An 11,352-nucleotide genomic window follows, 5' to 3' on the forward strand; every position below is an offset into this window, starting at 1 on the left:
GGAGTAAGATTATTAGCATAATAACGCTTGAGCCGAGTTTTTAGATATGAGCATTAGCATAATAATGCTTGATCTAGATGGAGCACAAACAAGCCAGGCACTGGGCCAGGCCTCCGTAGAATCTTCTAGAGTGGAGGCAGTCGCCCGCTTCTGCAAGGCCTCCAGTGACTGTTGAAGGCCCCAGGTCACACAGCAAGCGGCCTTCGGGTGTCCAACTGTGTAGGGAGATACAGCAGCTGCCCCATCTGTAACATGGAAGCCCTTTGTCTACCCTGGGCCTGAGGACTGCCTCCAGGAGAGAAAAGAAAACCAGGGCTGTGACTTCCTTCAGCTGACATGGTTGTGCAATTTCTCAGGGCAGGCCCCAGATATGACCTTGAAGATTCAGGGGCCAAGATCTCATACCACACCTCACCCACAGGTCTGACTGGCAGTAACTAAGGCCAGAGCTGGGAAGGGCACCTGGAATGGGCTTAGAGGCAGTTTTGCTTGGGCTGAGACCAAAGGGAAGGGACTCCCAGCAGCAGGAACAGAAGGGTCCAAGGCTGTCGTGGGGACTGGGGTGGGAGTAGAGGGTCCCTGCCTATGGCGCACCGGAGGAGGGTCTGCCTCCAAGGGACTCGGGGTCAGGAAAGGCTCTTTCCTGCCTGACCAGGTCCTGGGGAGGGTACCCCTTGCCGAGACCTTCATTAGCCCCAGGGCTGCCACTGCTCAAGGCACAGTGGACTCCACATAATTGGGCATTGTTTTTTTATATTCTTTAAGGATGGCTACCTTGTTGACTTCAGAACCTCAAAAACCTGGACCCACCCTCTTCTGGGGGCCAGCAGGGATGGAGTGGGTGGAGGGAGAAGGGGGAGCTGAGGCCATGAGGGGTGGGGCAGGATGCGGTGTGCTGGGGCATGGGTTGCTCCTGGGGAGGCTGAGAGGGAAGGGAAGTTGACTTCAGGTGGCCTGGCTCCAGTGAACCTGGCGAACAAAGTCTGCCCAGAACCCACAAGGGGGAAGTGGCTGTGAGCCTGGGGGAAGGGTGGCTGGAAGGAACTGAGGCTCCCAGCAAAGGGCGTCCGTGTAGCAGGCCATCTGGTCACTCATGCAGCCTCCAACCAGCACCCGGCACAGGCCCTGCCCAGGCTGAGAGCCAGGATGGGGCATCTGCAGGAGCCAGTGTCTGGAACTGCCGACGTGACAGCCTCCTGTTTGGACTGGTTTGGGGCGAGGGATAACCTCTGTTCCAGGAAGACAGCCATGTGCCAGGCACCCTGAGGATTCAACAGTGGAAACCAAAGATCATCAGGTGTTCACCTTCCAGTGGGGCAGATGGACAAGAAGCAGAATTGGTGGGGCAGGCAGGGGTTGGGGTACAGTTTTGACCAGGGGTACTCAGGGATAAGTGTTTCTCTTGCAGAGGGAGTAGCAGGCCCAGGGCCCTGAGGCCGTGTTGGCCTAGGGTGGGCGGGGAGCATCAACAGTAACCACCTGGCACGACTGGGAATCTCTGTCCTCACGAGATCCTTACCAAGAAGCTTGGTACTTTTATTGTCCACATTTTCCACGCCGGAGTCAGAGAAACAGAAAGGCCAACTAAGTCGTTCAAGGCCACCCAGCGAGGAAAGAAACGGAGTTGGGGGGGGCGAGGGGTTAGGGGGACAGGGTGGGGCCAGAGTAGTGGGCGGGGCCGGGGCGGCCTTTCCTGGGAGCGCTTGGCCCGGGGCCAGCCCTTTTATTGGCCCCTGTTGCTTGGGCCGGCTGGGGGTGGGGCGCTGCGCCCGGCCGCGTAAGTGTCCCCGATTCGCGTGGGCAGAGCGCGCCTCCTCGCATCCTACTGAGGGCCAGGCTCTGCTGGGTGCGTGACACGCAGGGGACAGAAAGGAAAACTTGCCCTCCCCTTCTCAAGTGTGGACGTGCGTGCCATGTGCTGGAGGCAAATTGAGGTGGGGACCTTCACCCCTGGGACACGGAGCAGAGGGGGGCGGCCCCGCGCCGCTTGGTGAGTGGAGGGCCGAGGCCCTGCAGTAACAGTCAACAGCCGGAACGAGCCGCAGGTCACTCCGCTGCCTGTTTGAACCTGCGAGTGGTGTGCCCGCGCGGGGGCCGAGGCAAGTGATACGGACACGGGAAGCGCGCCTTGGGCCCCCAAACGGCGGGGCTGCTGGCGGCAAAGGGCTCTGCTCCTGCCGTGGCCAGGCTAATGCGATCTACGAACCAGTTTTGTGCCTAAAGTTTGAAAATAATTGCAGTTCACTCAGCCAGTGTGGAATCACCATCCTCTTTCCACACTGCCTCAGCCAGTGCTGCTGTCCAAACGCACGTTGTTGGCACCCATTTTCATTTCCTGTTTTGCTAAGAAAGCGGGGCAGTGGCCTCCATGCCCGCCAAGGGACAGGCAGGCTGCCCTAGGGAGGGGCCCTCCTCAGCCCTGGCTCTTCCAGGCCAAGGGGAAGGGGCGTCAGGCCAGCGGGTCCCAGTTCCGTCACTATGCAGGGTGCCAGGCTGGGATACAGAAGCCAGCAGGAATTCCCAAAGGCAGAAGTGGAGTCGGAGGCGTGGCGGCCCTGCTGAGATGCTCAGCCTTTACGTACTCTGCGCAGGGGCCACGATAGGCCGCTGCAGGCCCCATGCCTCCGGGCCGATGGAGCCCCTCCCTTCCAGGAACTGCCAGCTGGAGAAGCACCTCAGGTACTCTCTAACATTTAATTAAAATTTTTTTAAATTTCTTTTGACGCCTCCAAGACAAGTTCAACTCTCTAGCATTTTAAGTGGGGCTTTTGTAAGACAGCTGGCAGGGTTAGGGCTTGCGAAGAACTTGCATGTCTATGAAGAACGCATTTATTTCAGGGAGAAGTGGGGGATGAGGATGAAGCCAGGCAAACCCGCCCCGTTCCGCCTGCCAATCACACCCACTTCAGCAGCCTAAAACAGCACCAGGTCGCCCCACTAGGGAGATGGCGCCATGTTGTCATTGCAGCGGTTGCAGATGGGCACCCTTGGTTGCGTCAGACATACCAAGCACCCTGCCTGGAGCAACAAAGAGTGAAACCCCGTCTCTACTAAAAATACAAAAATTAGCCAGGCGTCGTGGCATGCGCCTGTAGTCCCAGCTACTTGAGAGGATGAGGCAGGCGAATTGCCTGAACCCAGAAGGCAGAGGCTGCAATGAGCCAGGATCATGCCACTGCACTCCAGCCCCAGCGACAGAGCCAGACAACCTCAAAAAACAGAAAACAAAAACAAAACACAGTTCCAGCCTCTGGAGCTGCAGGAATTACAGAGTTACCTTTTGCTAATCTTACAAATTATTTAAGATTTTATCTTGTATATTGAGACAGAGTTTTACTCTAGTTACCCAGGGTGGAGTGCAATGGCGTGATCTTCGCTAACCGCAGCCTCCGCCTCCTGGGTTCAGGTGATTCTCCTACCTCAGCCTCCTAAGTAGCTGGAATTACAGGCATGGGCCACCACACCCAACAAATTTTGTATTTTTAGTAGAGATGGGTGTCTCCACATTGGTCAGACTGGTCTCAAGCTCCTGTCCTCAGGTAATCCGCCCACTTTGGCTTCCCAAAGTGCTGGGGTTACAGGCATGAGCCATTGTGCTCGGTTTTTTTTTTTGTTTTGTTTTGTTTTTTTTGAGACGAGTCTCACTTTCATCCAGGCTGGAGTGCAGTAATGCAAACTCTGCTTACTACAAACGCCACCTCCCTGGTTCAAGTGATTCTCCTGCCTCAGCCTCCCGAGTAGCTGGGATTACAGGCATGCGCCACCATGCCCAGCTAATTTTGTATTGTATTGCCTGTTTAAGATTTTAAAACATCACCAGCTTGGCCGGGGATGGTGGCTCACACCTGTAATCCCAGCACTTTGGGGGTCCCAAGGTGGGTGGATCTTGAGGTCAGGAGTTTGAGACCAGCCTGACCAACATGGTGAAACCCTGTCTCTACTAAAAATACAAAAATTAGCCATGCTCAGTGGCAGGTGCCTGTAATCCCAGCTATTCGAGAGCTGAGGCAGGAGAATCTCTTCAAGCCGGGAGGGGAAGGCTGCAGTGAGCCGACATTGCACCACTGCACTCTAGCCTAAGCAACAGAGCTAGACTCTGTCTCAAAAAAATCACCAGCTTGGAAAGCAGGGAAGTGGATGGTTCCAGAGCCTGGAGTGGCGATTTGGGACACACACAGCACACGGCCATGGTTTTCCACACTCCCATGACCAGTGCTCATTTTTTTCTTACTAGATGCAGTTCTTTTTATTCAGACTAAGAGGAACGCTCAGTTTAGTCCCAAAGAAAGCTAGTCTCTGGAGTAACACAACCACAGATATTCCAGGGCAGGGAAACGGCAGAAGAGAAAGGCGAGGCAGCTGCCTGTGGAGACTCCCATGGTGCTGTGGGCAAGGCTTGTGCCCGGGGAGGGGTCTGGGGGGTCGCAGGTGGACCTCACTGCTCTGCAGGCCTGTGGGGTGGAGCTTCTCAGAAATGCCTCCAAGGAGCCAATGCGCCACTCATGGGTTCTGTGATGTGGGCGGGCAAGGCACTGGAATGACCACATCCATCAGACCTCACGGCAGCAGGGGCAGCCTAGGGAGGGGGGTGTGTCCATCAACTGAAAATGGACCCATAAATAATCACCACACCAAAGTCCCTCATGTCAAACTGCTTTATTACATCTTAAATAACAGTACAGTTTAATATAGTATCTATCTTGCATCCAGCTTCCTTGCAGTACACTGACTTTAAAATTAAATACAAAAGGTGGAGAGGGGAAGGGTGCAGAGAGCTCTACAGAGTTGTCTGATGGAGAGAGAAAGAAGGGGTTTCATTTGTATTCTCTTTGCCAGATCCAGGCCTACTGCAAAGTCACAGCACAGTTTTGTATAGAATGTTGCAGAAAACAGGATGAAGAAGCCACTACTGCTGCTATGAAGGAGTGCGGGGGGCAGGGCGGGGGTCCCACAGAACCTGCTTTCCAAACGCTGCTGCTGAACACTGGCCTTGAAAGGAACACTAGGACAATCTGTGCGTGACGGGAACGAGCCGAGCCGCCTTGGACGCTTAGGGCCATTTAGAATCCATGAAGGAGGGCAGGCTCTTCACTCCCCTCCCTCCTTCCCTCCCTCCTTCCCCACCCTCAGAATCCAACAGCAGTCGTTTGCAACAGAACTTTTGTTTTTTAAAACAAAGAAAGAAAACAGTGACTTATCCCGCTACCCAAGCGTGTAGAGCCGCGCGCTGTACTGCTTCCGATATGTGCCACAGAGCAGCAACGAGAAGTGGACAGAGCCGCAATGGTTACAACTGTAAGAGGTTACTTCTCAAAAGAAAAAGAACACCTAAGGACTGAGTCCTATATGCACTTTTGAGCATTTCTACAGCATGCGATTCTAAGAGTAAACCCACCCAATATGGCAAACAATCAAAATTTTTAAAATTTAACTTAGAAAGTCTGAGATCATTATTTTCAAAACATTGATTTGTACATTGTTTCATACACAAATAACTGACTGACTATCCAAGCACAGGACAGGCATCGCTCTTGAAAACAGAGGTTCCTCCTTGTTGGGGGTGGGGTAGTGTTAGGATATTATAAACTTCCCTCCAACTTCACAAGGAAACCCAAAGTGAGATTAAAAACTCAACTCAGAAGACAGACAGGATGGGTCAGGAGGAAAGTGGTGCTGGATCTGAGCTCACTTTTCAGCCAAGGCGAAGTACTCTCTGATCACGCATTGGAGACCATCCCCACATGTGCTTGGTCCCATGGCTTCTGAACATGTTCTTTTCTATGCCATGTTTGTGTGCAACAATGATCTGTGACACTAGACAGAAAATTAAAAACCAGGGACTGAATTCACATCATTGACAATGGCAGAGAGGCTGCCCTAGACTCTCTGGTTTTGAGTAACTGCTGAACACAAAGGAATATATTTTAAAAAAGGAAATATGAATGCTTCCAAAATCTTGCCACGAACATGACTGAAATTTGGACACGATGACCAGATGAACAAAGCCCTCAGCTTGTTTTGTGTGAATGTCACAAAACAGGGTCACTGGTCTAAAATTCAAATAAACTAGTGGAAAGGTGTGTTTGTCTCACAATTACACTCAAGTTTACCTTCTGGTTAACATTTTTATTATATATTTCCTTTTAAAATTCATTCAAGACAAAAAAGAAAACAAAGACGATGGCCCCGGAAGGAATGCACAATTTGTTTTAGTTTACAGCACAGAGATCCTTCTCTTAATGGGAATTGTGCTCTTGGTTTCAGCAATAAGTGAAGGAAAAAAGATCTTGCCCTTTTGAAGTTCTGAGGGGAGGTGTAGGGTGTCCACGTTAGTACGGTTGGATAGGATATGCTCTCATGGTAACGCGTCAAAGTTGGAATGGTCTTCCAGTCTCCATGGCATCCACATGCTGTTTTAAACAGAGTTGAAAGAAATGTGAAAAGAGGCAGGGTATCTAAGTGCAGACGCAAGTCAGGTCACTGCTCTTCCCACCGCTGCATGAGTGTCTGCAGCTGAAGGCACATGACTTCAGATTTCTGTAAGTGTTTCCCACAACACAATTCCAAATCAATGCTACATCAACATTTATCTAGAAACCATTAATTACAACTTCGTACGTTCTATGAGAAACACGCACAGTTCTCCTCAGACAAGGGCATTTGGGTGCTGCATTACCTACTGGCGTTAGTTCCAGATCTTGAGGAAGCTATCCCAGGACCCCGTCGCCACAGCCATGCCATCGTCAGTCACCCCCAGGCAGCTGACGCGGTTGTCATGCCCAGCCAAGACACCTGGGAGCAAACAACAGCAGAATCACGCCAAAGCCCAGAGGCATCAATCTCACCTGTGTGCCATGTTGTGATGAGGGCGGATGGCCTCTTATGGGACAAGTCCCAGAGTCCCCAACGGCCAGGAAGGGAAAGAAAGTTGCATCCACGTGGGAATTCAACTGAAGCATATGGCCAACCTTGTTAAAATTCAAAGGCACACGCACACACATAATAAATCCAGAGCCGTTTGCACTGACTTCTTTGCACTCTCACTTATAAAGCTTAAAAAAGAAGCAAAGACCACAAACAAAAAAATCAAAACCACCCAATCTCAAAACAATCTGTAACACAGGAGCTTAGGGCCTGAGCTGCTTTTCCTTTGTCTGTGATCCCTAGAGCCTTGCACAAGACCCAAAACACAGGAGCAGCAATGGTGGCTGAGACCACTGGCGCTGTCACATGGTCAGGGAGCCTCCTGTCAACACTCCCAACAGCCTTGGCTTAGATCATCACCAGCCAGGAACTCCACTTCCTCCCAGGAGGATCTGACAGCCCATTTCAGCCACCCTCCTCCAGCTCCTGCAGCCAGCACACAGCTGAGCACGGGGCCGGCATGTGCTCTGCCAAGGCCTAGGCTGGCCTCCACTACCCTTCCACAGCACTGGGACTGTGGGACTTGGTTGGAAGGGCTCCACTCTGGTCCCCCCAGGCCGGGGAGAAAAAAGACGGGTATTTAACCAGGAAGTGGGAATGGCACCCATCTAGAAGAAGCAGGAATCCCTAGTAAGAGCCACGACCTGTAGCCAGACTGCCTTCTTCCATCTTCCCAGGTACTGAGACAAATGAGGCTCAAAGATTCTGTCAGTCTCAACAGTCTCAAATTCAGATGCCTGAATGTTCATTGTTAGTAAGGAAGCCTCATTTTGTATACATCTACTGTTTTATTTTTTAAAATTTTTTTACCTTTTTTTTTTTTTCAAAGCTACTGAAAATCAAACATCTAGTGTTTTAATACACCTGGTAATAACATGCTTGCCTTTGATACAGCTGACCCTCTCCTGCGCCCTCCCTAGCTCATGTGGGAAGATCTGCTGGTGCTCCTCGGAGTCCACTTGCCTTGGAGGCCAGAGCTGGGCCATGAGTTTGCGACTACCACTCCTGCTATGCCACACGACAGTCCCACTGACACTAAAACGCTGCAGTTTATGCAGCCGCCCTGTGTCCACCCTAAAGATACCATGTGAACATCCAGGAGACACAGCAAGGCCCCATGGCCACCTACCTGCCCGGTCGGCTTTGAGTGCGTCCCAGACGTTGCAGTTGAAGTCGTCGTACCCAGCGAGGAGGAGGCGCCCGCTCTTGGAGAAGGAGACAGAGGTGATCCCACAGATGATGTTGTCGTGGGAGTAAGTCATGAGCTCCTGGTCAGCACGAAGGTCAAACAGCCTGCAGGTGGCATCGTCTGAGCCGGTGGCAAATGCATTGCCATTTGGAAAGAACTGGAAAGAACAAATCGAGACATCATGTAAGCACTTAGAAAGAAATACTGAGAATATGGACTGCTCAATGGTAGGGCTGCAGAGTACACAGCAGGCAAAGACCAGAAGACTGTGCTCCGGTAAGAACAGAGGGATGGTACCACAGGGGCCCAGAGCTACAGGGGACTGGGGATGGGAGGGGACCTGCACCAGGGAAACACACACACACTGTGGTCAGCTGTGCGCAGCGGCAGTATCGTAGCCAATGACGTTTATCCGAGGCGCGATTATTGCTAATTGAAAACTTTTCCCAATACCCTGGGGTATGACGACTTGAAATATAGTCGGCATTGGCTATTTTTGACAGTCTCTACAGACACTGAATTTAAAAAAAAATGAAAACAAAACACTGTGATCTTGGACACTGTGATTACGGTCCCCAAAGAGTACAGTTTATTCCAAAGGAATAGTGATAAAGTAGTCATCACTGACAGGCATGCATGTTACTACAGCTGCCAGACATTAGGGCTTATCTCAGGGAAGAAGGAGAGGAGACGGGCTGACCAGGGCAGTGGTCGGGACTGCAGCAGAGCTCTGACCAACCAACAGATACATCCATCCAAGTCTCCTCACAAGGCCAGGGGCTGGACACTGCCCAGCCATCCGGGTGCTAAAGAGGAGGTCATGTTCCCTGGTCAGCTATGCCCCTGACCAGTAAGGATCTATAACCAGTAACTGGTGGCCTGAGGTATCTTACTGTCATGCCCCTCCAGGATCCCAACCACTGCTCAGCTGTAGAGGTGGGAACAGGGACGGGCACACCACAGACACACCACGAATATCTGTGAGACAAAGGGTCAACACAGATAAGATTTCCATAGGGAGCTTTCTGTATACCCATCTGTAAATAAGGTTGTGTAAGAATCAGATAGGAGGCCAGGCACAGTGGCTCATGCCTCTAACCCCAGCATTTGGGAGGCCAAGGCGGGCAGATCACCTGAGGTCAGGAGTTAGAGACCAGCCTGGCCAACATGGTGAAACCCCATCTATACTAAAAATACAAAAACAGCCAGGCATGGTGGTGGGCACCTGTAATCCCAGCTGCTCGGGAGGCTGAGGCAAGAGAATTGCTTGAACCCGGGAGGTGGAAGTTGCAGTGAGCCGAGATCATGCCACTGCACTCCAGCCTGGGTGACAGAGCCAGACTCCATCTCAAAAACAAAAACAAAATTAAAACAAAAACAAAAAAGGACAGCGTCTAATCCAGAAAAGTTTAACACTTAGCAATCCAAACAGCTAGCAGAGCCGGCGGAGGCCCCAGCCTCACATCTTCACCCAGACTCACACAAATGGCGTTGATGTCGGACTCGTGGCCGGTGAAGGTCTGCCGGCACATGCCTTCTCGCACATCCCAGAGTTTGGCTGAAGCGTCGCAAGCACCAGAGACGAACAGTCTGGTGTCAGGAGCAAGAGAAAGGCTCATGACATCTCCAGTGTGTCCGGTAAATGTGGTCGTCTGCTGGCCGGTCTCGATGTCCCACAGGGCACTGGAGCAGGAGCGAATGACAAGTGGACATCAGCCTCACCTTCTTGGGTGGCTAGTCATGTGACAAACTGTCCTTCAAACCACCCAGGACCACAGCAAGCCTCTGCACTGTTACTTTTAAATTATTTCAAGACAAATTCAAATGCAATACAACTTTGGAAGGGAAACATAGCAAAGCAAGCAAAATTATCCAGAGAGGAGCACAGGGCCTGGGCTTCAGAGCGATAGGGTCGCCACCTCAACTCCAACACCAGCAAGCAAGGAGCTGGGGCACTTTTGAAGCAGAAACGCCGAGGCTGTGCCACACTCTTAGGTCATGGATGGGCATGGAGGGAGCAGCAGGAAGCTATGGAGAACCCGTGTGTGGCGGAGGGACGCTCCTCCACCTGTGGTTGCTCGCTTTGTGCCTGTCCCCCTTCACAAGGTCTTAGAAAGGCAGGCAGGAGAAGGCAATGCCATGTAAACAAGTGGCTTGGAGCAATTCTGAGGTCCCCTTGCCCTTTCCTGGAATCACAAACAGGAGAGTAGCTGAGTTCTCAGTGGTCATAGTATTCTACTGTTTCCGCTTAACGGCTGTCAAAAGGTGAGACACTGACAGAGCCCTACACAGAGCAGAAGCCTGGCGGTGTAAGGACAGCTCTGAGGGCCACATGCCAGCCCACGTGTTGTTCCTGCGCCTTGAACCCATGGAAAGCAACACCAGTGAGCACTGTCCGTTCATGTCAGCCTCAAAGGAAAGCCTAGCTGGGCCTGGCAATGCAAATCTAATCAGCCAATCTTAACAGAAACCGCACAGGGAGTCTCCTCTCTAGGGCCTGAGGGACTACAGAAAAGTAAGGAAAAAAGGATTAATGAACAGAAGCGCTTTAAAAATATCTTCTAATAAATAAGAAATCTTCCCAATATTTGACAATCTAGATGACAAATCTTTTGTAAATCTATGAAATGTATGCAACAAGACCTTGTAATACCACGTGGAAATGCTTTGCTGACAAATTGGTTAAGGGCCTATGTCTCAGTGAACCCCACCGACCGTGTGACTAGGGGTCTGTGTCCTGGCCTGGGCACAGCTCCTGCCACCAAATCAAGCCTCAGAAAACCAGAAAAACCCAAAAGGCCACCTGAAGTCTAAAATGACTCTAATAAAATAACTCTCTCGTCATTTAATTTATGTACTTTGATGCCACAAATGAAAATACTCTAGGGTTTATTTAAGTGGGCTTCCGTTTACCTGTAAGGTGAAAACTCTAGACAGGAAGTCTGATACAATTCACCTGAATTGTGGTATCTGTTATTTTTAGGCTGCGCTCACTGTTGACAATAACATGGTGCTATCAGAAAGGGAAAGTCAAAACTCACCCTCCTCTCACCTAACATCACCCAAGGAAGTACAAATATACACAGGGAAAAAAAAGAAGAGCAGGCACTTAGCGCCTGATTGTACTTAAAATATCTATATTTCGGCCAGGCGCGGTGGCTCAAGCCTGTAATCCCAGCACTGTGGGAGGCCGAGGCGGGTGGATCACGAGGTCAAGAGATCAAGACCATCCTGGTCAA

General features: G+C 51.2%; 1 protein-coding gene and 1 non-coding gene across 6 annotated transcripts in view; one reads left to right on the forward strand and one right to left on the reverse strand.

Annotated features, from left to right (window-relative positions):
- Positions 1-4,637: 4,637 nt before the first annotated feature.
- Positions 4,638-11,352, reverse strand: part of GNB1 (G protein subunit beta 1) — a 104,418-nt gene continuing 97,703 nt past the window's right edge. For 4 of the 5 annotated variants that reach the window (XM_017542623.1, XM_037743500.1, XM_037743498.1 and 1 more), the window contains 4 exons: positions 9,595-9,796; positions 8,054-8,270; positions 6,677-6,792; positions 4,638-6,410 (listed from right to left, as the gene is read on the reverse strand). In XM_017542623.1, coding sequence (XP_017398112.1) covers positions 6,686-6,792; positions 8,054-8,270; positions 9,595-9,796 — 526 coding nt within the window. In that variant the 3' untranslated portion in view covers positions 4,638-6,410; positions 6,677-6,685. The remainder of the gene's footprint in view (positions 6,411-6,676; positions 6,793-8,053; positions 8,271-9,594; positions 9,797-11,352) is intronic. The other variant, XM_037743501.1, reaches the window with a different exon arrangement.
- LOC119473295 lies at positions 8,486-8,627 on the forward strand. The gene has a single exon (XR_005202498.1). It is a non-coding gene; the product is annotated as a U4 spliceosomal RNA (small nuclear RNA).

The sequence above is a fragment of the Cebus imitator genome, unplaced genomic scaffold (genome assembly GCF_001604975.1).
Source record: "Cebus imitator isolate Cc_AM_T3 unplaced genomic scaffold, Cebus_imitator-1.0 Scaffold145, whole genome shotgun sequence".
NCBI lineage: Eukaryota > Metazoa > Chordata > Mammalia > Primates > Cebidae > Cebus > Cebus imitator.